This window comes from Herpailurus yagouaroundi, unplaced genomic scaffold, assembly GCF_014898765.1.
Source record: "Herpailurus yagouaroundi ecotype Mexico unplaced genomic scaffold, PumYag 28, whole genome shotgun sequence".
In the NCBI taxonomy this organism is placed as follows: Eukaryota; Metazoa; Chordata; class Mammalia; order Carnivora; family Felidae; genus Herpailurus; species Herpailurus yagouaroundi.
Window position 1 is genome coordinate 137,532,467 of NW_024412376.1, and position 27,365 is coordinate 137,559,831.

Consider the following 27,365-nt stretch of genomic DNA (forward strand, 5'->3'; position numbering starts at 1 on the left):
TACCATGTTATCTTCAACTGCATTTAACACACTGACTATACATTTACTATCAGTATTGCACAGTAGTAGGTGCCAGGTGGGAGGGGTGGGGTGACAATGAGAAAGACATATGCACTTCCTCTAAGGATTCAGTGTGTTGGTATAACGATCCAGAGTAATATATGATCAATGTCATGAAAAAGAAGATAGAGGTGGTGTAAGTAACAGCAATATAAATTAAGATATATAAAGTGGGGTTTGAGAAGTAACACCAGGTTGGAGGCTACAGCAAGTATTTTTTTTCCAACACCTTTTTCCTTCTTTCACCTCTTGTGAGAATCTTTTCCCCATTTCCATTCTCCAGCTTCAATACGTGACCATCTGGACACAGTGATTGGTCTAAAGGCTGAACATGTGACCAAAGCCAAGCCAATTGAAGTCCTTCCCACCCAAGTGTTTTCAAACTCTAGCTGAAGGAGACTGCTTCTTCTTTTTTTTTTTTTCCTAGTTAAAAGTGTAAAACTGTGAGACCGAAGTAGCCTGTGGCCACATCTATTTCCACCAAAGTCAGAAGTGTTGGTCTGAGATAATTTGGTAGGCGTGTGGAGAGAAGCAAAAAGCAGCAGCACACAGTCCTAATCACGTTCAAGCTCCTGACTGTTACAAACTGAATACCTGTGTCCCCCGAAATCCATGTTAAAATCCTAATCCCTAAATGTGCTGGAGGTAGGGTCTCTGTGAGGTAATCATAAGGTCAAGAAGGTGGAACCCATATTGGGATTAGTGCTCTTCTAAGAAGGGAAAGGGAGACCACAGCCCTCTTTCCCAGCCATGTGAGGATAGAACAAGGCATCCTTCTGCAAGCCAAGATGAGGGCTCTCACTAAAAACTGAATGTACTGGCACATTGATCTTGGATTTCCCAGCCTCCAGAACTTTGAGAAATGAATGTTTGTTGGTTTAAACCACCCACGCCTATGGTATTCTGTTGCAGCTGCCCAAACTAAGACACCGATCCTACCTATTTCCGAGGTCAGATTCAGCCCTGACTTGCCCCTACACCATTAAATTGCTGGCATTAATACAACTCCAGTTCTTGCTTAAATTAGTTTGAGATAGGCTTCTGTCCCCTGCAGACAAAGTGTGCTGGCTAACCTGGGAAAGTCACAAGTACTGAAGGGAGAACACTGCATTCAAGACCACTCTTGAAGGATGGGTAGGACTCCAAAAGGTGAACAAGAGACAGGAGGATTCACAAACAAAGGCAGAGAGGAGAGAAAGGGCAGGGCTGTAGCCAGAAACAATGCACTTAGGGAGTTTGGTGGGAAATGAAGCTGAAGGCAAAGACTGTTGTTATAGCATCTTCAAATCTTGGCCGCAAGGGTGGTTTTTTGGTGGCTTAAAGTTGTGGTAGGCTAAGTAAGGCCCCTCCCCCAGAACATTCAGATTTTAATCCCTAGAACCTGTAACCATTACCTGACATGACAAAGGGGACTTTGCAGATGTGAATAAACGCAAGAACTTGAAATGGGGAGATTATTTTGGGTTATCTGAGAGGACCCAATAATCACAAGTGTCCTTATAAGAGGCGGACAGAAAGATCTGGTGAGAGGAGGAAGTGTGACCATAAAAACAGAGTCAGAGGTAGAGATGTGACAATGGGAGCAGAGCTCAGAAACAGAGACCTGAAGGTGCTACACCACTAGCTTTGAAGCTGGAAGGGGCCACGAGGCAACAAATACAGGCAGACTCCAGAAGCTGGAAAAGACAAGGAAAGAGACTCTCCCCTACAACTTCTAGAAAGAATGCAGACCTTGTCAACACCTTGACTTTAGCCCAGAAAATCTGAGTTCAGATTTCTGATCTCCAGAACTTTAAGATAATATATTTGTACCATTATAAGCCACTAAATTTGTAGTAACTTGTTAAGAAAGCAACAGAAAATGAATTCCAATCTTTTATGTTTGTTAGATACTTTCTAACTTCAGATGTCATTGTCAGTAACTACACTGTAAGCTCCTGGATATAAATCCCATGTCACATACTTCTGTGTGTCTTTACACAGAGACTGTTCAGAGCTGGGTCAATTAAATCTTAGGAGTTTGTATAATTCACGGCAGCTGACCCTGTTTGAACTATAGCATTTGATAATCTGGATCTTGAGGACTTACTCTCTTTTTTAAAATATTTATTTTGAGAGAGAGAGGATGCGTGTGTGTGCCGGGGAGGGAGAGAGGGAGAGAGGGAGAGAGAGAATGAATCTCAAGCAGGCTCTCTGTGTTGTTAGCACAGAACTTGATATATGGTTCAATCTCACAAATCAGGAGCACATGACCTGAGCTGAAATCAAGAGTCAGACACCTAGCTGACTGAGCCACCCAGGCACCCCATTACTCTCCTTTTGGAAAAGAATTATTCAATACTTGATTATCACAAAGTATTCCTTTTTTTTTTTTTTCCCTTCCACAGCTTCACTTTTTTTGGAAGGTAGAAAAGCTTACAATCAAGTCACGGAAGAGACTGGACTGGGCTTGAGAGGTAATAACTTGCTTGGATCGGATTTTAATATTCTTTTTTTTTTATTTTTTTTTTATTTTTGGGAGAGAGAGAGACAGAGCATGAACGGGGGAGGGGCAGAGAGAGAGGGAGACACAGAATCGGAAACAGGCTCCAGGCTCCGAGCCATCAGCCCAGAGCCTGACGCGGGGCTCGAACTCATGGACCGCGAGATCGTTACCTGGCTGAAGTCGGACGCTTAACCGACTGCACCACCCAGGCGCCCCCGGATTTTAATATTCTTGAAATTTGTATTATTTTGAGTATTTAATGGCAGGGAGACCTATTTTGAGATTCATTCTACCCTACAGATTCTGCAGTAAACACTCCTGCATATTTGGATAGTATAATTCTTATGGCAGAAATATTGTGCCCAAAACAAATGTATTTTTTTTAACTCTTGATGATTGAAAGATGGTATTAGAGGACTATAGTATTTTAAAATATACTATACACATCTAGGGGTGCCTGAGTAGCTCAGTTGGTTAAGTGTCCAACTCCTGGTTTTGGTTCAGGTCACGATCTCACGGTTCATGGGTTCAAGCCCTGCATCAGGCTCTGTGCTGACAGCATGGAGTCTGCTTGGGATCCTCTCACCCTCCCCCACTTCCCCTATCTCTGCACCATCCCCCACTCACACTTTCTCCCTGAAGATAAGCAAACATTAAAAAAACATATACTATACACATCTAAATGTGATTCGTCTTTAGAACTTAAACAGGAATTAAACATTTTTATGTGTGCATAGAATATAGTTGCATCAATGATACAGGGCTAGATCCTGCATATTTTGCTTCTGATTTTATTTCTTATTTAATGAAGTCTCATTTTTCATCTTTTGAACATTTGAAAATGTCTGATTATATGTTAAGGGTATTTGTTTTCATTTTGTTCTGTTAGGGCAGGGAATTTTAAAATTTTTTTTTTTCCAACGTTTATTTATTTTTGGGACAGAGAGAGACAGAGCATGAACGGGGGAGGGGCAGAGAGAGAGGGAGACACAGAATCGGAAACAGGCTCCAGGCTCTGAGCCATCAGCCCAGAGCCTGACGCGGGGCTCGAACTCACGGACCGTGAGATCATGACCTGGCTGAAGTCGGACGCTTAACCGACTGCGCCACCCAGGCGCCCCAGGGCAGGGAATTTTAAATGCTACCACCTCACCAGCTTTCAAATATAGACTGAAATATCTGCTTGACGTATGGACACATCCAGATATAAATATATGCAGCCTCCTTGGGCAAAAATCTCCAGAACGCTGAGTTTACGGACTGTACAGCAAAATGACCTATTTAGGAAAAAGGTCAGCTGATTATAAAAAATCAAAATGATGAACAACGCAACTCCAGGATGGGGGAGGATAGAGACACCTCATTTTACCTAAGGGAAAGAAACGATACAGACCACACATCCACCAAAAGCAAAGCAAACTCTTCTGAAGTTCTGGGAAGATACAAGGTTTAAGCCAGCGATTTCACCTTCAGTGAGCCACTCAAATTCTCCATGTCTTCCTATATCACAGGAAGGGGCTGATAAAAAATCATCACCTATCCCATCTGAATTCAGCCAGGCACTAAATTAAAATTGACAGTTATCTGTTAGCTTTGGGACTGGATAGACAGATTGAAGGAGTCCACTGTCTAAAACCTCCCCGGGTCTGTTGGTGTTATTTCCATCAGAAATGAATAGAATGGCTGTTAACTGCCCTGCTGCCATAGTCTGGAATCTCCATCATAATAACGATCAGATTCACCCCTAGCACTCTCTTTAATTGCTATCTTGTTTCGGGAATGCTCAGAAAGTGGTTGTTCGTCATCTCCCTGTGTACAGGAACTCCGTAAACACTCAGGAATAAAAGCAATCTTTAATTAATTCCGATGATCACCCAAAGCCCTACTGGTAAAATCATTTCTTCTTTTTTTTTATTTTAAATAATTTAGGGCCCATTCCAGCCTATCATTCAAGGGTCTCAAATATTTTATCTTCACACACCTTGGCACACCTCTGATTTTTTCCCCCTGCTGTATTCTTCCTGAATATTCTCCCCTCCTCCTTCCCTCTCTGCTTTTTCCTCTTTTCCCCTTCTTTTCCACCCCAGGTGGCCCCCCCCCCCCCCCCACGTACATACACACACACACACACACACACTCATTCTACTTCCGTTCTGAATTATCAAACCAACAACTAGCATTAGTGTGTCCACTACACCAGGCACAGTGCTAAGTGCTTTCCATAAATTATCTCATTAAACCTCACAGGAACTTTAAGTCAAATGCTATTTTCAGCCCGGTTCAGTGATGAGGAAACCAATGCTCGGGAAGGTTGAGGAGGAAGACGCACTGCCACAAAGTGGCGGAGCCCAGATACCAGACCTAGCGCTTTCGGATTCCAGAACCTGAAGCCACACAATTCTCTGTCATGGTTAACATCTTGAAAGCTTTCACAACCCGCGCTCCCTCAGCCTCCAAACCACACTGGAGAAGGGAAAGGGGCAGACAGCTCCAGCCATGCAGGATTTCTCTAATGAATGAATCCACGAATGAGACTCTTGGCCACCTTGGGGATCTGCTATGAAACATGCGGCTTATGTGTTCTCCTTTGCGGACTGTTCCGTTTTCCGGCCTCAGGTATAGGTCTAGTAGATACAAAATGCCCTGGGATCCTAGTAGCTGTGAAAGCTGCACCATGTAGCCCCTGGTTGTCCCTGATGGGGGTCACATCACAGCTGCTGCTGCTGGGCTGCCAGAGGCCCTAGGTGACACTCACTCAGGCTTCTAATGTTGACGGCCATCACTCTCTCTCATGGCTGCTACTGCCCTCACCGAGGCCGACGTGGTAGTGTTGATGGTCCTTGCCCCATCAACTTTACCATGGGCTCCTGAATGACTGCCCTGGTTTCTACTCTTAAAGAATTTTCAACAGGGTTCCTCAGGGCTTTAGTTCAAGCACATGACAGGGGTCCACCTGGAGACATACCGAGAAGCAAAGCAGCCTGGGACGCTTTCCAGCACCCAGAGACTAAGACGGACCCCACCCTCTGCCACCTCACAGAGGACTTCCGATCTGCCCAGGTCACATATGAGAAGGTGGCTTCTTCTTTTAAGAGTCTTATATCCATGGTTTAGGGCACGCTGTCACCTGCTAAGTCAAAAGATCCAGTAACTGTGTCTCTTATCCCCTTCTCTTTTAATTCCTAGAAGCCAGAGTAGGCAGGGGATGAAAGTTAGGTTCCACATCTTTTTACTCTAATAGGATGCTGAAGGAACTGCCGAATGAAAAACAAACAAGTACAGATCAGATTTGTAACAAATCTGCCTTGAAATTTTCTTACACTCACTTTTAAAAATAACCCGAGTCAATAATAAATGTACTCCCCCACAAATAAACAGTAATCCTTATCTTTTATGGATAAAGTTGGTTTCTGGAGCTAAGCCTAGAAATTATGCTAAAAGAACATGGTGGCCCCATGTGATCTGGCCTCCCTAAGTTCCCTCCAAAGACTGATGTTCAACAGAGACGCACTAAGCACAGCTTACTGGGTTGCTTATAGATGGTATCTGTCCTGGTTGGTTGGTACCTGGCAATATGCGGGTACACACTTTTGTGAAAACTGCACTGCCTCCATCTATTCCCCACCACACTGATCTTGCTGCTCCTTGGGTCTCCAAAGGCATGCCTTGCACTTGCTGCTTCCTCCTTCCACTTACTGCTTCCTCCTTCCACTTACTTCTTGGCAGAAGTGCTTGGCTCCCTTCCGCCATTCATGTCTCTGTTCAAATATTATCTCCTCAGACAGACTTTCTCTGACCACTCATTACTGGGAGACAGTACCTGCCCAAATGCTTCCTCTTTATCTCACTCTACTTTTCCTCATAATACATACCATCACCTCCACAAACTTTACAAACAAATGTATTTGCCTTTTTATGTCATGGTCCCTCGTGACAAACACAAGGGGTAGGGGAAATGTGTAGTTATTTAGCATTGCTAAATTCTATCCTCAAGGCTTAGAACGGTGGTTTGTATGCAGAAAGCCATCAACAAACACTTGTTAAATGACTATTGTCACTGATTAAAAATGGGGTCTGAGAGTAAAAGGAAGAAGGCATGCTGATTCTGGTGGCTCTAAACTTCCTTCTGGTGATAATTCTACGAAAGCACTTTTTAAAACGTTTATAATAGTGCTGGCTTTGGCACCACATATACTAAAATTGGAATGATAGAGAAGATTAGCATGGCCCCTGCACAAGGATGACATGCAAATTCGTGAAGCGTTCCATATTTTTGAGAAACTTAACAGAAGACCATGGGGGAGGGGAAGGAAAAAAAAAAGGTTAGAGAAGGAGGGAGCCAAAACATAAGAGGCTCTTAAAAACTGAGAATAAACTGAGGGTTGATGGGGGTGGGAAGGGGTGGGGGGGAAAGCGGGTGATGGGCATTGAGGAGGGCACCTGTTAGGATGAGCACTGGGTGTTGTATGGAAACCAATTTGACAATAAATCTCATATTAAAAAAAATAAAACGTTTATAATAGCTATGGCCTCGTTAAGATGTCAACCTTGATAGGCAGCTGGAAATAAACATTCTGGCTTAATACAAACAGAATATAAATGCTTCCTAATTGTGTCATCATGGCACACATCTTCCTTCTCCTACTGAGTGGGCAACAAAGATACCGTGGTGGATGAGTTGGTTTTTTTTTTTGAATGACTGCCAGCTAGTTGAGCCAGGCTTGATGTCACTTCTTTACCCGCTGAGGTGTCAGCAACTCCCAGGTAAACAGATAAAGGAGCTAATAATGGTAACAATCCTAGTTAACATTCAATGAAAGCTTATGAGGTTCCAGGCATGTGATAAGCATTATCACAAGCTTTACCTCATTTGAGCCTCATAAAAATCCCAGCATATTTTCAATTTTAGAGATAGGCAAATCTAGGATTAGAGGAACGGACTGCTTTAAGGTCACGGAGTCGGAAAACGGCAGTCAGAAGATGGCACACCGCAAGTGCTCCAACCCAAGTGTTTCCGACTCCTGAGTCCGACCCTTTACCCTCTATTACTAGCCCCCGTAAGCGTTGTGTGCTGTACGTGCACACACAATGTATTCCACCACAAAATTCAGGGTAGAGAGCCAATCCCTTCCACCCAGGAGTTCACACACAACCATCTGACCCCAAAGCCCAATGATTTTATCATCCTAAAGTCTCATCTGTTGGCCTAAGGAAGGGGCCCTTTCTGCGTATTTCATCTTGCTCATGCTCCCCATCTTCCTACTGAAACTTTGGTCAGAGTCCCTAAATCCCGCCCATGTCGTCCACTGACTTGTGCCCTTTGTTTTACTTTCCACATTCAAATCAACAGTGCACATTCATGCAGTAGGTTCAGAAGGAGGACAGGCACTATTATCCCTCTTCTTCAGGAGATGGAATGGACATGGTCACCGAGTCAGGAAAAAGGGCTATTAGACCCCACACTCCCTCTTCCTGCACAGAAATAAAACAAGACGGAACTGCCGGGGAGTTTCAAAGAAGTGGGATAATGTAATACTGGAGCTGGAAGATGTCCCAGAAGGTCCTGTTTCTCAGCCACTTCATTCTGCAGATGAGGCAAGTGTCCCAGAGAAGATGCCCAAGGTCACAGAGCTATACCGTCCAAACCAGACATTTCAGTCCATGTTCTGCCCCCCACCCCTTACTGTCTCGCAATGTCTCCAGGACAAGAACATTCTCCCATATGCGCACACAAGGCCATCAGAAGGCGAGGAGAAGGTCTCTGGTGAAAACACAGCTCTCCAACTTCTAAAGGGCTGTTACGCAAGCCTGATGGCACATGATTTAAATGGAACATAAAATGAAATTTGCCATAAAAAGGATGTTTCAGAAAGCGGCAAGGTGCCTAACTGGTCCTCAAAGACACAATGTCGCTAGCCCATACCACTGGCACAATTGCCTTCTCACTGTTCTTGTGAGAAATGCACGGGCACGTAAAGCTGCATGGCCACAGTCCGGGTTCACGACGGACCTCTCTTCACCTCACCCCCAGTCCCTGATTTCCCGGTGGGAAGGCACCCGTCTCCCCCCGCTTCCTCCTCAGTGGCTACAGCAGGAGACGGGGAGCTATATGTGTGGAATGTGGCTTACTGGGAACTTGGGCCTCAGGGCTTTTGGGGACCCTAGGGCTGGGCCTCCATGGCCAGCCCAGTGGGCACCTAGCTGGCCTGTGGGTGAGGCCCTATCAGCCCTGGGATGAAGGAGTAGGGGAGCCATACAGGCATGAGGAGTTGGGGTATAGTGACGGCGGGTTACTTCACTGAGGAGGGACTGGAGGCAACAGGGACAGAACCACCACAGGAGGTATGGGATTTGGGAACCAGAGGTGGTCCTGGCAACAGCCGGACCTGCAGAAACACCCAGCATGGCCGGGGCATGAGGAAGACTGCCCCCACCTCACTGCCCTCTCCACTTCCATTTCTCTTCAGGGGTCTTTAAATTCAACAAGCATTTCTTGAGTAAATACTGTGTGAGCACTACTGTTAACACAGTCGCTTAAGAGTCAGTTTCCAACTCATGTATTTGAAAGAGTTTTGTTTTTTTTTTTTTTTTTTAAAAAAGGATGATTCTTTGTTTCTGCATCGGGCTCACTGTTTATATAGTACAACAGAATTTAGTGCTCAGAACTCCATAAAAGAGACAACGGAGGGGTTTTGTTTCTGTAGAAAGGAAGATGGGGCGGCAATGCAAGCTGGTGCAGCCACTCTGGAAACCAGTGTGGAGGTTCCTCATAAAACTACAAACAGAACTACCCTACGACCCAGCAATTGCACTACTAGGCATTTATCCATGGGATACAGCTGTGCTGTTTCAAAGGGACACCTACACACACCCCCATGTTTATAGCAGCACTACTAACGACAGCCAAAGTATGGAAAGAGCCCAAATGTCCCTCGATGGACGAATGGATAAAGAAGATGTGGTATATATATATATATATATACACAATGGAGTATTACTCGGCAATCAAAAAGAATGAAATCTTGCCATTTGCAACTGTGTGGATGAAACTGGAGGGTATTATGCTAAGTGAAATTAGAGAAAGACAACCATATGACTTCACTCATATGAGGACTTTAAGAGACAAAACAGATGAACATAAGGGAAGGGAAACGAAAATAATATAACACTATATAATATAAATATATATAATATATATAATTATATATATAATATATAATATATATAATTTATATAAATATATATATAATATAAAAATAATATAAAAACATGGAGGGAGACAAAACAGAAGAGACTCATAAATATGGAGAACAAACTGAGGGTTGCTGGAGGGGTTGTGGGAGGGGGGATGGGCCAAATGGGTAAGGGGCACAAAGGAATCTACTCCTGAAATCGTTGTTGCACTATATGCTAACTAATTTGGATGTGAATTTAAAAAAATAAAAAATAAAACAAGTTAAAAAAAAAAAAAAAAAGGAAGGAAGATGGGGACTCATGGTTCTAGAAACCGCCTCAGGTCACAGCGCTGGTAGAGAGTGGGCAGTACTGAATCGAGAACTCTGGGGTTATGATTCCTGGATGCCCCGGACTCACATGAAACTCACAGCCTACCAGTTTGCACGGCTGTCCCCCTGGCAGACGCAGGTGCTGGCAGAGAGAAATCTGCATACCCATGTGAGGTCAGCTTATACACCCACCTGCTTACATACCCGCTGGGGCTGCCCCCCAGAGCAGAGGTCTGCTTTGATACTGCTCATGGGATTTGCAAAAGTGAAACCTGTTTTTTCCTCCCTGACAAGGTTGACACAGACTAATTTCTGAAAGGATAAAAAGAAGGAGAAACAAAACATTATACAGCAAGTACTGAATCCAAAAAAAAGGAGTTTCAAACAGTTTTTAAAAATCTCAGTAACAGAATGAAAGCACTTGGCTAAGCCCTAAATTTCATTTTCTTCAGATAATCCTATGGGGCACATAAAGGGTGGCAGGCTCCTAGCCTTCCTCCATCAAGCACTCTGGCTCCCCTATCCCGAGAGGGACCAGATTAAATAGCTAGCCCTTTTCTAGTATAACCCAACTCCAAACTTGAGAAACAAAACTGTTTTGGTTTCAAGACTTCTAGATTCTGGAGCCTTCTCCTTCATTTCATTCTAGTCTGAAATCTGCAGAGCAGACTCAACAAAGAAATGAATGATAAGCACTCTCCAGATTGAAGTTAGCATCTGCCTGTCCCTGGACCTTGCACTGACTCAGTCAAGAGACCCATCTCCTCCCTCCCCTTCCCATCTCCTCTCTCCCCTCCTCCACCCCAAACACCAACACACAGGAATATCTAGATCATTTGCTTAGTATAACTCGGGCTTACAATGACCATTACACGCATACAGTAAGAATTATCAACTGATGTGGGGCCCCTGGGTGGCTCAGTGATTTAAGGTTCTGACTTTGGCTCAGGTCACGATCTCATGGTTCATGGGTCTGAGCCCCATGTATGGCTCTGTGCTGACAGCTCAGAGCCTGGAGCCTGCTTTGGATTCTGTGTCTCCCTCTCTCTCTGCCCCTCCACCACTCTCACTCTCTCTCTCAAAAATAAAATAAACGTTAAAAAAAATTTTTTTTAAGAATTATCAACTGACGTAACCATGGGGTCATTCTACCATAATGGCCACACAGAATGAAATAGTTTTCAAACATATGTGAGGTCTGTATTGAAATCCTCCCTAAAGAGGGATGTTCCTTTTTGTGAAGAGTGGTCCTTCTCACATGAATGTGGGCACCAAATACGCTTTGAAACATCGTAGCAAACTGTGCATCAAGGTCTAAAAGATTAACAGGGGTTAGAAAAAAGACAAGACTTTATGTAGATTAAAGCAACATTAAAGGGATTCTTTATGTGTGAAAGAAATTATGGTTTTTAGTTTAAGATTATAGCACACCCTACATTAAAAGGTGGAAGTGCTATCTTTTTATTCTTTCTAAATGTCATTTTATTGAAATCTGCTTGTTATCCGTGGCTTTAAAAAGAGAGTTGGGGCGGGGCGCCTGGGTGGCGCAGTCGGTTAAGCGTCTGACTTCAGCCAGGTCACGATCTCGCGGTCCGTGAGTTCGAGCCCCGCGTCGGGCTCTGGGCTGATGGCTCAGAGCCTGGAGCCTGTTTCTGATTCTGTGTCTCCCTGTCTCTCTGCCCCTCCCCCGTTCATGCTCTGTCTCTCTCTGTCCCAAAAATAAATAAAAACGTTGAAAAAAAATTAAAAAAAAAAGAAAAAAAAATAAAAATGAAAAAAAAATAAAAAAAAGAGAGTTGGGGCTAATTTTTAAAAGCAGGTTTTAAGTAGATCTGCTCTATTATTTAGAGATGGAACTTTGTAACTTAATACCTTATAATTTGGGCTGAATTCATATTTATGTGTTAAAACCATCATTTAAAAACGGTGTTTTGGGGCGCCTGGGTGGCGCAGTCGGTTAAGCGTCCGACTTCAGCCAGGTCACGATCTCGCGGTCCGTGAGTTCGAGCCCCGCGTCGGGCTCTGGGCTGATGGCTCAGAGCCTGGAGCCTGTTTCCGATTCTGTGTCTCCCTCTCTCTCTGCCCCTCCCCCGTTCATGCTCTGACTCTCTCTGTCCCAAAAATAAATAAACGTTGAAAAAAAAATTAAAAAAAAAAAAAAACAACGGTGTTTTTATGTAGTTGCCTCTAGCTAAAAGCATACGTGATTACATGGGTGGCATAATCTGGGAAAAGGGACCATTTCATGCTGCAATTTACAAAAAAGTAAGTTACTCAAGCAACTGTCATTCCTTTGAAACCTTTATCCCTCGTTCTTTTCTCCAATCTCCTAGGGCTTTTAGCAAATTCGGATCTAGAACTTTTGAGTCCTTTATATCTTTCAGGCATTGTGTTAGGTGCTTGCGTATTTCACTTCTTTCCCACAATGATCTTGCCAGGTAGTTATTATTGTGACCAACCTTCAGAAGGGACAATGAAGTCTGAGGAAACTAAATACACAAATTTACAACAAATCTTGGGATTCAAAACCAACTGTAACCTCCAAGTTCTTTCATCTTACCCAGTACGTACTATAATGCATTTATTTTATTTTACTAATTTCTCTACTGCTGCAAAACATATCCAAATCACTGGCTTAAGACAACATTTATCTTCCCCTTACATCTGCAATTTCAGCAGGGTTCAGCAAGGAAGGCTGCCGTTTGCCTCACATGGCTTCAGCTGAACTGGGAAAGCTCAGTGCCCACATGGCTTCAGCTTAACTGCGAAAGCGGAGATGCACTTTCAAGGGGGCGCATTTTCCTTGACCGCAAGGTGGCCGATTTCCAGAAGCCTGGGCCCAGAAACTGGTGCGTTGCCATTTGTTCCATATTCTATTGGCCAAAACCAGTTGGGAGAGCCCAGATTCAAGGAGAAAAGTCATAGATTCCATCTCTCAGTGGGATGCATGCCAAAAAAAAAATTGGGGGCCATGTAACAAAACCCCCACACCTTCTAAGACTTCAGGTTCAATGGTGGTTTTGTTAAATTGTGAGATTCCTCTTTTATGAATGCTTTCATCCCGCATGACTTTGCAGATGAATGCCCCCAAAGGCAACTCCTCCAAGGTGGGAAGGTCTGGGTCTTTTCCCACTTTTTTTTTTTTTTTTTTAACATATTCTCTCTATGTAGATTATTCAGGCTTCTGAATAGTGACCCTAGGCTTAAAAGAGAACTTTAATTTTCACATCTTCTTTGTGATGTGTGTGTGTGTTCTCAGATTTTCTTTTTTCCTTTAATATGTAATACCTTTGATTAAGTCTGTTGCTTTTTAATCACTGACCTCAGTAGTTTCTGAATTCTATTTTAATTAGAGAATTTTCTAGAACACTGTCAACCGAGCACGGTCTTCTGCTTGAAGCTACACCCTTTGCTTAGCAACTAACGAGCATGCAGGTCCTACCACATGCAAATAGGTTTTCAGTCTCTTTTACAGCTAACACATTTTTCCTCCTTTAAAAAGTGGTGATTCTACCAGTTCTGTCATTTGGGCAAGAACATTTCTCACCTGTTATTTCTTGGGCATTTTTTTTTCCTATTTCACTCTGGCTTGTTCTCCTTGCTTTGGCCAAATGAACCAAAATGAAACCCTTCTGTTTGTTGCTTACCCCTTCCCCACTCAGGGTTCACAGTTGCAAATTCACTGCACAAAGAAGGATACACCCCATTTCTTACCCACAGGAGACATTACTAATCAATCCCTGAGCATGGGATGTGGCCCCAACACATTTGTGGCTGCAAAACATTTCAGTCAACCACTAATGATTAAGCAATGAGAATAGCTTGCCTTCCAGGGTATATACTATTCCGTGTCTCTGTAATGCTTCATCATCTTCAACTAGGCCAATCAAGTCTTTCTAATCTCTCAGTGCTCTGAATTCCTTGTTTGTATTGAATAAGGCTTCCTGCTGCCCAGCCCCAGCATGTACTCTGTGAAATATCCAGAACCACACTTCCTGCCACCTGCAGTGCTGGCTATTCTCAGCCAGGAAATGTTTCCTATTACTTTCCTAGTTCCTGTTTTCCCAACTCTCCTGAGACTCAGGGTCAGATCACTCAGACAGCAGCTGTGGCCCTGGCCTTGGATTTCAGTCCTGACCGCAGCCGGCACCTTTCTCAGGACCTGGGTCCCACCTAAAGATGAGGGGCTGGGATCCTGCCTTGATTTTGCCAGATGCTTCTTACTATCCCCTCTGTCTTCCCCAGAGTCCCTATCTTGTGCCCGAACCCCTCCAATTATTATGAGTAAACTCTGAAGTTATTCTGACACTCAAGGAAACTAAACAAATTTCAACATATATGTGCTCACTACGCCTCTTTGGTAACAAATGCTTTCTCTTCAAAAACAGTGCCTTTCTCTTGGATCTAGACTTACTCTCATCACCTACAACTGACCCAGTTCCCCACTGGCCACTCCTCTACAGCAGAGAAGTCCATTTCTTAGATTTGACACATCCTGGTCTTTCCCTTTTGACTAAATTTGATGAGCTCATGCCTGACTGGGATATCAGACACCACGGGTTGATCCCAATTTTTCCAAGTGCCCTTTGTGTGAAATACCTCACAAGCATGGTGTTTTGTTTGTTTATTTTGGCGGGGGGGAGAGAATGTGTGTGTGTGTGTGTGTGTGTGTGTGTGTGTGTGTGAAAGGGGGAGGAACAGAGAGAGAGAGAGAGAGAGAGAGAGAGAGAGAGAATGCCAAGCAGGCTCCATGCCATCAGCACAGAGCCTGATGTGTAGCTCGAACCCATGAACCATGAGATCATGACCTGAGCTGAAACCAAGAGTCGAGTCGGACACTTAACCTACTGAGCCATCAGGGCGCCCTAAGCACAGTATACTTTTGGTAGTTATGCCTGTATTTCCTCCTAGCTGCAGGAGTCTCAAGAATGAAGACAGTATGTATCTCTTACTTCCTCTGTAACTCTCCACACCAACCAGTTAGGAGTTTGACTGTACACAATGGGTATCTAATAAATACTGCAGGTGACACTTAAACTCTGAAGGAAATCTATTCAGTGGCAAGAATCTGACACTATCCATAATGGATCAGATTAAACTTTATGAAAGATAGCTTTTTAATTTTGTGGTTTCATTTCTGAGTTAGATTCTGTAATCACTCTTGGAATAAGACACCTGACATCTGGGCTTTGCTCTTTGTTTTGATTGTACTCATGTCAAAGCCTAGCAAATATTTTGGATTGAAAATGAGATTTCAAGGAAGCATTTCATTAGAAGTGGGTATTATTCTCTTAGAAACTACAGCTTTGGATGCCATTCAATCTCTTTATTAACTTTCTATCACGTATCCTTTTCCTAATTATACATTAGCCTACTTACTTTAATTTGCAGAAGGAATCCTGTTTGATTTCAGTAAAAAATATGAAAGATAAAGCTTTGAAACAGCAACAGGAAGGAATTGGTCTTTAAGTTAGTAGCACCAGACTTTCTTTTAGACTGTCCATAACTCAGCATATATGTATACTTTTGAACCACCTCCTAGGGGTTTTACATTGATTTAAATCACATGACCAGTAAGGGCAAAACTTGTAAGAATTTTTTTGAGTTGCAAAGAACTCTAAGCCTTTATCAAACCCAATTACCCTGTAGATGAATTCCTGTCCCACTACAGGAACTGTATCATTTGCCATTTTAAAAGGTGTTTGTGAGTTTGTTTTTGTTTTTTGTTTTTTGGTTTTTTTTGGTTGTCTGTTGCTGCCTATCAATCTACCCCAAAATGTAGTGGTTTCTAGAGAGAGGAAGTGACCCCAAGGCCACCTGAGCCACTTGAAGCACTTACCTTATGAAAGTATCTGATACAGACAGCTGATATAGTTATTGCTATTACATACAAAGCATGTCATACCTTATAGCTTAGCATCTTGTGTTAGATACCGGCCCGGATAGAATTTGGGCTGTTTCAAACTAGACATCCGACATAAGTGATCCTGTGTACAAATGTTAAAACTGAAAGAGGTAAGTATCTGGGTTAGGGGAGAAGCCCTTCTTCCCCTAACTGGAGGCTTCTTCTGGAGCATGGGACTCCTGGGTTCCTTTTACCTCCTTCCTTACTTCCTGGAACAGGGGTGGGAAGGTTTAAGGGGTGACTCATTTGACTGAAAATGTGGGAAAAAATAAACCAGGCAAGCTCAGTCCACTCGCTCACTCCTTCCCCCAGGAATTGACCTGTCCACACAGAGGTCATGCCCTCTTCTCCAGGCTCAGTGTTTTGTGGGGCAGACCCTCCGGTGGCCAATCACTGCCAGTGTGTGGGTAGAAGAATGTCTAATTCTGGAGTTTAGTATCAAGAATCACAAAAGCATTCTCCGTTATTAGCTTTTCAGTAACAATGGTGGTATTTTCATCTATTTGCAGGCTCCGGTTTTTCTCAGTTTAGAATTTGGAAGGTTCTACAAGGGCACTGTGCACGGAGTCCCCATCAGTGCTCAACAACCCACTGATCAGCACAACTGCAAACACCTGTCGGGCACGTGCTACGTGCCAGGCCACCAGTTTACTCACTTTGCAAGCATTTACTCACTTAACCTAATTAGGACAACAACAGGCCAAAGAAACTTCACAATACAACTGGGGTTTGGGTAGCTTTTGAAGTTGGCCACCATTAACTCCTACCCCTCCCCCGCCACGTGCATCTACCTCTGCTCATCTGAGAGAGAGGGTCTATTTCCTCTCCCTCTGAATTTAGGCTAGCCTAGGACTTGCAATGGACAGAACACAGTGAAAATGACATCCTGGGACTTCCAGGGCCTTAAGAGGCCTGGTGGCTGCCATTTCCCTTCTCTCGGGTAGCCAATCCCCTACAATGAATCCTGGGCTAGACCTCCGAGTGAGGAGAAAAGCTGGAGAGCAAGCCCTCGTGGAGGAGCACTGAGGAGCCAGGCACAGGAGTGAGGCCTTCCTGGACCTTCCACAGCCCAGTTCCGCCCAGGCTTAGCTGAGTGCAGTCAAGTGAGTGACTCCACCCAACGCTCGGCAGAAGGTACCTACCTGTCTTCTTCAGGCCAAGCCCTACCTGGATTCCCCAGCAGGCACAGAACTGTGGGAAACCATAAATCATTGTTTTAAGCCACTAAATTTCAGTGTGGGCATCATGATACACGGCAGCAGACAACTGAAAAAAATAAAACGCATATATACACACACCCTTTAAAACAGTAAGTGGTGTCATTGCTACGGCGTGACAAGAATCTTAAAAGAGCTGTAGATGATTGACTAAACCATAAAGTCACAATGTCTTTGTAGCCGGCCCTATATACTCAAGTCGCACTCTTTTAAGTGGCTTTCTAAATGGGCCACCTTTAAGGGACAAACCATAGTTATCACCTCAAGACATCAGCTCCATTCTCTTGTTCAAAGGATAAAAGCTCTTCATTGAATAATAATCTCTTTCTATTCCCTCCAGAGAGCTCATCATCGCTTTGCCTCGTATTTGATTACCATGTAGGATAGTGTTTACACCCTGGCTCCGTTGGCTCCTCTGGGGAGCCCTCCTAACCCTCATTCTGAGCTCTAGGCTGGCTTACTCCTCCTCAGCGTCTCTCTACTGCTCTGCTCATATCTTTAGCACGGTGCTTATCACATATATTATTTACGTAAACTGCATGAGAACAGAGACCTGCCTGTTTTGTTACTGCTGTATTCTAGGCACCAGAACAGCCCTCCATGTGGAGTAAGTGTTCCATGAATGTCTCCTGGTTGAATAAGTCAATGCGCCTGCTTCCCCCCTGGACTAGACCCTGCGTGTTGGTGGTGAGTGTCCATCACCGCTTCCTTTCATTCTCTCTCTTGTGCTGGAAGCCTGGAAGGGCCTAGACTTACTCACTTCGAGGGTCCAAGTGCAATTCTGACTCTGCCGGGGGGCGGGGGGGGGTGCGCCTGCATGAGATATGGAGGACAAGGGAATAGGATAAGTTCTGCCTTGAGTTGTGGTGGCTGATACGCAGCTTCAGCAGACAGGCGTGTTTGTACAAACTGGCCAGCTACACGGCTCGCAGCTAGGACAACTGGCAGTGGCTTCTACGGTTTCCTGCCCTCTAGGTGACGGCTTTCGGAAACTGCCTAGTGGTATCCCTTTCACTCCTCAGACTCTTAACAATGACTTTTGGGACTGCTGAGTTCCCAGAAGTATCTGGAGTGCTTCTTGTTTTCCTGTGGAATTCTAACTGATATGCTTCCATAGACTCCATTTCTATAAGGAGGGGAGGGTTATCCTTCCATACCCAGGCCTGCACAGGACCTGGATCACAGCGGAAACTAATAGTGATAAAGAGAATAAGGGTGACCATGGCAAACATTTATTTCATGTTTACTATGGGCCCAGCCCTGTTGTAAGTTTTTTATTTATTCAGTAACCCTGCAAGGCAGGCACTATTACTGTCCTCTTTCTACAGATTAGGAAACTGAGAACAAAGTAGTTAAGCAACGTGCTTAAGAATCACAGCATCAAAAGGTGGACTGTGGAGGCAAGCCCGGGCAGTCCGGCTCTCTGGTCTTGTACCTGCATCTAACATCTTCCCCTGCCTGAATGATATTTGCTCCAGGACGTGAAGATACAACCACTAGAAGTTGAGAATGCAGTATAAATGCTCTATGTGTATTTACCATAAAGTAGCAGTTCAGTATATTCTCCTTTAAGACTATTAACTTTGTGGTTCAAATAGCTGTGTGTATACACGCGCGCATACACAGTTTTTTTTGCCGTGTTAACTTTATTTTTTCTTTTTCTTTTTTTTAAGCATGTATTCATTTTTGAAAGGCAGAGAGAGACAGAGCACAAATGGGGGAGGGGCAGAGAGAGAGGGAGACGCAGAATCTGAAGCAGGCTCCAGGCTCTGAGCTGTCGTCAGCACAGAGCCTGATGCGGGGCTCGAACTCACAGACCACAAGATCATGACCTGAGCCGAAGTTGGCCGCTTAACCAACTGAGCCACCCAGGCGCCCCTTAACTTTATTTTTTCTGATTACTCGCAAAAACAATGAAAAAACAGGAAGCCTTAGATGGGGCGCCTGGGTGGCCCAGTTGGTTAAGCGTCTGACTGGCTCAGGTCATGGTCTCATGGTTCATGAGTTCAAGTCCCATGTTGGGATCTGTGCTGACAGCTCAGAGCCTGGAGCCTGCTTCAGATTCTGTGTCTCCCTTTCTCTCTGCCCCTCCCCCACTTACGCGCGCGCGCTCTCTCTCTCTCTCTCTCTCTCTCTCTCTCAAAAATTAAAAACATTAAAAAGAAAAAAAGAAAAACCAGGGAGCCTCAGAAATAATTGACATTTCAGGGAAGGTAAGAAGAACCACAGTGAAGAATATTCGTAGCTTTCATTTGAATTTCTTGATGCACATCTTTCTGCCTCTTGCCTGGGAGCACAAGATGAAGTAAAAGTCAAATAAACACTGGTTGCAACAACTGTAGGGAAAATATTTCTCTCTTTACTGTGGCTTCTGCCAAAACGGAGAACAAATGTTTCTACTCAAAGACATGGAAGAGAGAGCACGGGAACATGTAAAGACATACAAAGTCCACGTGGAAAAGGACAAAGCAGCTGATCACGAATACTATGGACAAACGTGCACGACTCTCAAAGTTGACCAGTGGATAAATCGGAGCGGGCGTGAAAAGGGACAAAAATAGGTGTTGGACAAGCTTTTTCTCCAATCCTGATGTCTCCCAACACACATAGGGAGATCCACTAGCAGAGTAGCCCTGGACAGGGCCATTACTTACTATTCAGGTCAGAAGTGTCTTAATCAGATGGATGCATTTGGAAGGAAAATCTGAGCACAAATAGTCCGACCCCTTTGTTCTCTCTTATAAGTGAACCTGTCATTCTTCTCTGTTCTTCCATGTCTTAAATTTTCAAAGGGCCAACTCTGTCCACCAGCTGGGGGAAGGGGCAGGTTTATGCGCTGGTCCATTGCTGACACTGCCTGGGAGGATAAGTTTATGCAGTTCTGAGGTTCAGCACTGGAAAACCCTACTTGGCTCGAGTCCAAAGCCATATTTCCCCCAAAAGGTCCACAGTCCTTACCTGCACTTCCAGAATCTACAAAGTAATGAAAACAAAAAATTTTTCCCCGATTCATCTGGCAGCAAAACCTTAAGTGACCTGAGTCACCAGTGGCAAAACGTGACCCTAACAGACATGAAACTACTTAAATCCTCATTTTTCCCCTTAGAGCATTGTGTTGCATGTTGCCAACAGCCCCATGTGCCTATTTAAACTAAGTTACAATAGATTCTCAGTCCTACCAGCCACATTTCAAAAGCTCAATAGCAGCTATATTTAACTAGTACTACCACACAGGACAAGGCAGATGAAAACCTTCCAGCACTGCAGAAAGTACAGCTTAGAGTGAAGGCATGTTTCCTTACACACACATTCATATTTGCTTACGGGATAGGACCCAGACCCTACGTAATAAATAGCATATGTACCATTTTCTTCCTAAACCTAAAAAATATGAAATTCCAAAATCGTATCTGGCCCAAAAGATGATAAAGGAGCATGGGCCCACATCAGTTTTTACCAGTAATAAAAGCAATATCTTGACCTTCTATTTGCTTTAGACATTACCAGTTACGGACTAAATGGTTGTGTTCCCCCAAATTCATATGTTGAAGCCCCAAGCCCAAAAGTGATGGTATTGTGGGGTGAGACCTTTGGGAGGTAATTAGGTATAGACGAGGTCACGAAGGTGCCCTATGATGGGATTACTGTCCTATTTATAAGAGGAGGAAGAGACACAATAGTTCTCTCTCCACCACGAGGACATGACCTTCTTGCCGGTGACCATGGAGGCAGAGGCTGGAGGGACAAAGCTGCAAGCCAAGGTCCACACAGCATGGACCACCAGGAGCCACCTGAAGCCAGGAAGAGTCAAGGAAGGACCCTTGCCTAGAGCCTTCAGTGGGAGCACAGTCCTGCTGACACCTTGATTTGGGACTTCCGGCCTCCAGAATCATGAGACTGTAAGTTCCTGTACTTTAAAACCCAGTTTGGGGCCAATGTCATGGCAACTCTAGGAAATGAAGACAGAGTTTGCTACCAAGAGGCAGGTGCTGCTGTAACAAACACCTAAAACATGGGAAAACAGCTTTGGAACTAGGTAATGGGTAGAGACTAGAAGAGTTGGGAGGTACATGCTAGAAAAAGCCACAACTGCCACAAAGAGACGGTTACTGGCGATTCTGGGGAGAGCTCAGAAAGGAAAGAGGAGAGCTGTGGAAAAAGATTCTTAGAGAATCCAGAAATTGTGAACAGAATATGGCCATTCTGCTGAACTGGCCATCCGGGCGACACCTAAGACTGAAACCAGGAACATGTTATCGCCCAACAGAGCAGAGGCAAGTGCCATAAAGTGGTCAACGATGTCACTGAACTGTGTTCTAGTGTATTGTGGAAGGTAGCACTGGTAAGCCAGGAAACTGGACAAAAGGGTGGCTTGGTTCCTCTTGTGTGCGGAGGGGGGAAAAAAAAAAAACGGAGGAACCGAGAAAGGAATTGTTAAAACAAAAAGGAACCAGAACTTTAGGATCTGGAAAAGTCTCAGCTTATCCGTATCACACAAAAGGACAAACCGAGAGTTTTTTGCTCTGAAAACCAAGAGTGTGGTCGAGCAACCCTTTGATATGGGTGTAAATCACGGACCACCCCAGCAGGGGCAAGGTTCAGCTGGAACTGAGGAAGACAGGGGTTGCAAGGAAGATAGGTGGACTGAGATCCTGCAGGATTGAGCCAGAAGGCCATTCAGCTGTGGTTCTTCAACACAAAGGGAGAATGACCTCAAAGGAGATTTGGAGATCATCAGGGTTGCATCTTGGTTCAAAGGTAGGGGAAGGCATCACCTGGACTTCAACAGGTCAGATGGCGTCATCCAAAACCTTGAGGGCAGCGCCTCCTGGAGTCTTGGTGGGTAACTCCCTTCCACAGAGTTACAGATGTAGCACTGCCACCCCCAGGGGGTATGGAAAGCAGAGCATCAAACCAAAGACCATTATTCTAGCGCTTCAAGACCTAATGGTATTTGCCTTGCTAGTTTTTGAACTTCCTTGGGACCCTTCATCCCTTTTTTCATTCCAATTTCTTCCTTTTAGAATGACAGTCAATCCTATGCCTCTCCCACCATTCCATTTTGTAAGCACACAACTTTTCTGGTTTCACACGCTCACAGCAGGAAAGGATTTCTGCCTCTGGATAAATCATATCTGGAGTTTCACCCATATCTGATTTAGATTGTATTTAGACGACACTTTGGGCTGTAGACTTTAGAACTGATGCTGGAGCAGGTCGAGACTTTTGGAGTTGTTGGTATGGAATGAATATCATTTGTATGCAACAAGGACATGAATTTGGGGAGGTGCAGGGACAGAATGTTATGGCCTTAATATTTCTGCCCCTCCCCCATTCATATGTTGAAGCTCTAACAGCTAATGTGATGGTATTTTATTTATTTTGAGAGACAAACACTGCACAGGGGATGGGCAGACAGAGAGGAGAGAGAGAGAATCCCAAGCAGGTTCTGAGCTGTCAGCGCAGAACCTGACATAGGGACTCAATCTCTAGAATGGTGAGGTCATGACCTGAATGGATATCAAGAGTTAAGCATGCTTACTGCTAAGTCACTCGGGCACCCCTAATGTCAGGGTATTTAGAGGTAGACCCTTTGGGAGGTAATCAGATTTAGATGAAGTTATTAGAAGATTTAGATGAAGGATGGGATCAGCATCCTTATTAAAGAAAAAGAAGAAAGACCAGAGCTTGTGCTCTCTGTCATGTAAGGACACAGTGAGAAGATGGTCATTGGAAAATCACAAGGAGGTCCTGCACCAGGAATCACACTTGCCAGCACCCTGATCTTGGACTTGCCAGCCCCCAGAACTAGGAGAAATAAAAGGTCTGCTGTCAAAGCCACTCAGTCTGTGGTATTTTGTTGCAGCAGCAGCCTGAGCTACGTAAGACATTACTGTGCTCTAAACTGATTAAGAGTTAAGGCAGGGGTGCCTGGGTGGCTCAGTTCATTAAGTATTCGACTCTTGGTTTCAGCTCAGGTCACAATCTCTCAGCTCATGGAATCAAGCCTGACATCAGGCTCTGCACTGACAGCATGGAACCTGCCTGGGATTCTCTCCTCTCTCTCTCTGCCTCTCCCCTCCCTTCCTCTCCCTCTCTCCCTCTTTCTCAAAACAAAAACAAAAACAAACAAACAAAAAAAACACCACAAACCAACAGGAATTGAGGCAAAGAGGATTATTTATTAGGCTCCCATGAATTTCAATACAGGGAGAGAATTATGCTGGCTCTTCTCCTCCACATATTCGTGGACAATTCAGGCTCATCACAGTGGAAGCTTCTATACACGTTTTAGAATCACTGTTCCAAAAAGGTGTATGTGCCATTCTGGCAGAGAAGCATGGCTGAATAACTAGAAGACTCCCAAGGATTAATACAGAAGCCACAGATGGAATTTCTACCCTGGGTGGAAGGTGGGACTAGATGAAGTCCAAGGCTTATTCATGTAAGAGAATCCGGGGCAATGCTATCGTCTCCCCCACACTGGTTCTTCTCCAGTGTCCTTAATGTGGCGTGGACTGGTCGTATGCAGATATACTTTTGGACCAAAACAGGTCCATTAGAGTCCAGAACATTCTGAAATTTCCTTGAATGCCCTTGAGGCTACCCCTCTGGTGTAAATGAAGTAGGTCAGAGCAGCCATGTTCCTTCTCTGTTAGTCAGCTTCTGGCTGGCTGTCAGGATTCAAGAGTAAGGATAACACGTATCCACTATATATCCAGCTGATTGTCTTGTCCATGTGGGTGGAAGAGATTTCACAGAAATCTGGCATAAACCTAGGCTGGGCCACAGAGTACCAAGAGAGAGGTTTTGAGTCCCCTGAAAGCTCCACGTTATTTTGCTATCCAGGTTCAGGCAAGTAGCTTAACCTGGCACAGCCTTAGTTTCCTTATCTGTGAAACAGGAAGAACAGCCCCTGGTCCACCATCCTGACAGGATTTGGGGATGGAAATCAAAATTAAAATACTGAATGAGCTAACACATGGGAAAGTAATTTTTATGTATTACCTTTATTATTGATAAAGTAAAGTCCATACAAGCCTTTTAAAGCAATACGTATTAACACAATAACCTAAGGGAGACCCTAGCTGAATTCTTAAACATACTGCTAGGAGTTCAACACAAAGCAGCTTTTATCTAGAGCATGAATTGATTTCCACTTGTAGAGAAAAGCATGAGATAATGTTCTTTGTCTTAATTGGACAGTGGAGAAGCTCTTGAGTATTGGCCAAGAATCTAATATTGGATGGAACCAAAACACAACCATTTGCTTCCTGAATTGCATCCACAAAAATTTCGTGGTGGAGTGCTGCCTCTGATAGAGCATTTACCAAGATTGCGAGGTTTCACGCACAGTCCCCCCAAAAATACCCGTTTCTGTCTCTTCTATTTAATATACCCTCAACTCTCCAATTTGATCAAATCTGGGTGCTAACCCTGTTACAACTTCTCACGTAGAAGTCACATTTCTGGTCCTTCAAGATCAATGTACAAGCTTAGCTCAAACAGTAAGCAGGAGACACGAAAGCCTCCCTTCTGTTTGCTTTCCTAAGAGTAACATATGGCAAAGCTTTTAAGAAACTAGAAAATTTGAAGAATCATATGGACAAGCTTATGAAAAAAATGACATTAATCTTAAATATTAATTCATTATTAACCTGACTTAACACACATTCATGATCATTGATTTTTATTTTAGAAATTACAAATTTAAAGGAAAAACAAACTACTGATATTAACATTTTCACAGTATTTTTGAAGGAACATGTTTAAAGAAAAACAGTAATTTTGCTGGTTCTACATCAGCAGACTTAAACACTTCTCATGAAATTTCTTTCAAGCTTAGGAGAAGTGAAAATTTTAAGACAACATTTTCTAACGCAATTCTCCCAACCACTTAAAAAAATGTTTTAAAATTTAAAAAAAAAAAAAAAAAAAAACCTTGAATACTTAAATTGCAGATTACCAGTAGTCTTTAAACTGGCTGCATATCTCCATGTTTTCCTTTATTCAGACTTAAGTAAAAATCCTGGAAGACATATCTGAGATTTTAAAAGGTTTTAAAAGGGTGGACAGTAATTTCCTAAATGCCTCAATTATTAAATTTTGTGAAAATGAGCTGCAAACTTTATTAGCACAGTTGTGCCTGTCTCAAAAAGTATACAGTCTTTCTATTATTATATAGGTAACTGTGAGTTACCTATTTGAGTCTTTCCCCAATGCCCTGACATAATGTAAAGTTTCCCTGAGATTTTTGTTTTGTTTTTTACAACTTCTTTAGAAAGTGATTTTTGTTAGTCTCTCAAAATGCTTTTCAAAAGCAACCAGACTCTTGGGTTAAAAAGATTATATCTAATGATTGTTAACGCTTACTTTTTGTCAGACTCAAAGCTTGTTAGAGTGCATAAAAAAAAAAGGCTCCTGCAAAACTTATCTTATGGCCACACATTTACTTTTTCTAGAAAAGAGCAATTCCTGCAGTTTTATCCAGCTTAAGTCAAATGCTTCCTACTTCTTCACTTACTAGTAAGGAAAGTTAATATTCAGGTCCTAAAACTCAAAGGCAGTGTTGAGCAAAAAAAGAAATGAACCATCCAGCGCTCGGCCACTGTGATTTGCGAATGTGAGAAATCAACAAGTTTGCGTTTGGCGCCTACCAGGTGCCCAGCCTTGAGCAGAAACAGGCCTGAGTAGGTCAGGTTCCAAACCGGGAAATCAAGCCCGGGGTCCAGCTGTGGAGATGAACTCCTGAGCGCTCGCCACGAAACCAGCGCCGGGATGAACGCCCATCTATCCCGGGGCCCCACAGCGCGTTTCCTCTGCAATCGCCGTGGGCCTTCGATTCACAGAGGATTCTTCTGCCCTCCAAAGCGAAGGGCACCGTCGCACTCACAAGAGGCTAGTCTCAGGGAACCCCATATGCTCACCCAGCTCGGCGCGAACAAGTATCAAGGGAGGAAGCCCACCTTCAGGACCCCGCAGCTGAGCCGGGAGCGAGACGAACTACTATTTGCGTTCGCGACAACCCCGGAGAAGACACCGCTAAAAGAAAAGGTGGTAGTGGAAGCAGGTTGGCGCTTCCAGAAGCGTCTAATGCCTCGGACGTTTCTTAGCTCGATCTGAATTAGTAACCCGGGCGAGGGGCGCTAGAATGGGGGTCCCAGGGGAAGCCAGCGGGCAGAGGGGATGAGCGAAGGGAGAATAAAAGTGATTCAAATGAAATTCCCACGCGCTCAGGCCATCCACGCTTTCAGCTGGAGGAAGGGAGATTGGGGCACGCACGGCGCGCCCGGCTGTGCTGCAGAAACTCTCTGGCTCCCGGCGCGCGCGGATGGACGGAAGGACTGACGGGCAAATCCGGGCGAAGGACTTACCTTCAGGGTTGGCGCTGATGAAGACCCGCACGCTTCGCCCGGCGGGCACGAGGTGAGAAGGCAGGGCGTTGAGGTTCCCGGAGAAAGCCGCCCGCCGGAGCGCAGAGTCCCGGGGACAGGGCAGCCTGGTGCCCGCGCCGGCCGGCCACATCGCCCTCTGGGAGGAATAGCCGCCGCCGCCTCCTGGTCCTCGGTTCCTGCCCGCGGCTCCGCGGAGCAGCTAGGTCGATCCCCGCAGGCGGCGCGGCTCAGAGCCGCCCCGAGCCCGAGGCGCCGCCGGCGAGCTCCGCGGCGCACACCACCGGCAGGCGCGGGGCGGCCATACGGACCCTCGGGCCGCTGACGTCGCCGCCTCCCGGCCCTCTGGGCGTCAGCCTTCGCCCGCCGCCGGGGGCTCAGCACAGCAGCCGGCGGGAGGTTAGCGTGGCGGTGGCTGCGGCGGCGGCGGCTACGCGCGCGGCGCCTCTTTGCGCCGGGAAGCGCCCGCGCCGGCCGCCCAGCCCGCGGCCATCTCCCCGTCCGCGCCTGCCGCGGGAAGAGGGGTCGCCGAGGTGACGGGTACCGAGCGGAGGAGAGCTGCTCGAACTTTATCTGCTAAAGGCGTCCGACTTTATGGGAACGTCCTTCCGCGGGGCGGTGAACTCACCCGCGGCTTAATGGGCGGCAGGGGCGGGGGCCGCGGGCTGCCCGTGGGCCTCCCGAGCTTCTCTGAGGACGATCCCGAGCACTCGTGGCTGTCTCCTTGGTGGAGAACATGAAAGAAACTAGCCCGAGATCCCTCTGACTCCTCCAACTCTCCTAAAGGTCAAACAAGCCCTC

At 44.9% G+C, this 27,365-nt stretch overlaps 1 protein-coding gene and 1 non-coding gene across 2 annotated transcripts in view; one reads left to right on the top strand and one right to left on the bottom strand.

Moving 5' to 3' along the window:
• NWD2 (NACHT and WD repeat domain containing 2) overlaps window positions 1-26,972 on the bottom strand; it is a 185,840-nt gene extending 158,868 nt beyond the window's left edge. Inside the window, exon 1 of the mRNA XM_040486059.1 lies at window positions 26,547-26,972. Coding sequence (XP_040341993.1) covers window positions 26,547-26,697 — 151 coding nt within the window. The 5' untranslated portion in view covers window positions 26,698-26,972. The remainder of the gene's footprint in view (window positions 1-26,546) is intronic.
• LOC121040084 (U6 spliceosomal RNA) lies at window positions 6,716-6,820 on the top strand. Its single transcript, XR_005795111.1, has one exon. It is a non-coding gene; the product is annotated as a U6 spliceosomal RNA (small nuclear RNA).
• Window positions 26,973-27,365: the final 393 nt, after the last annotated feature.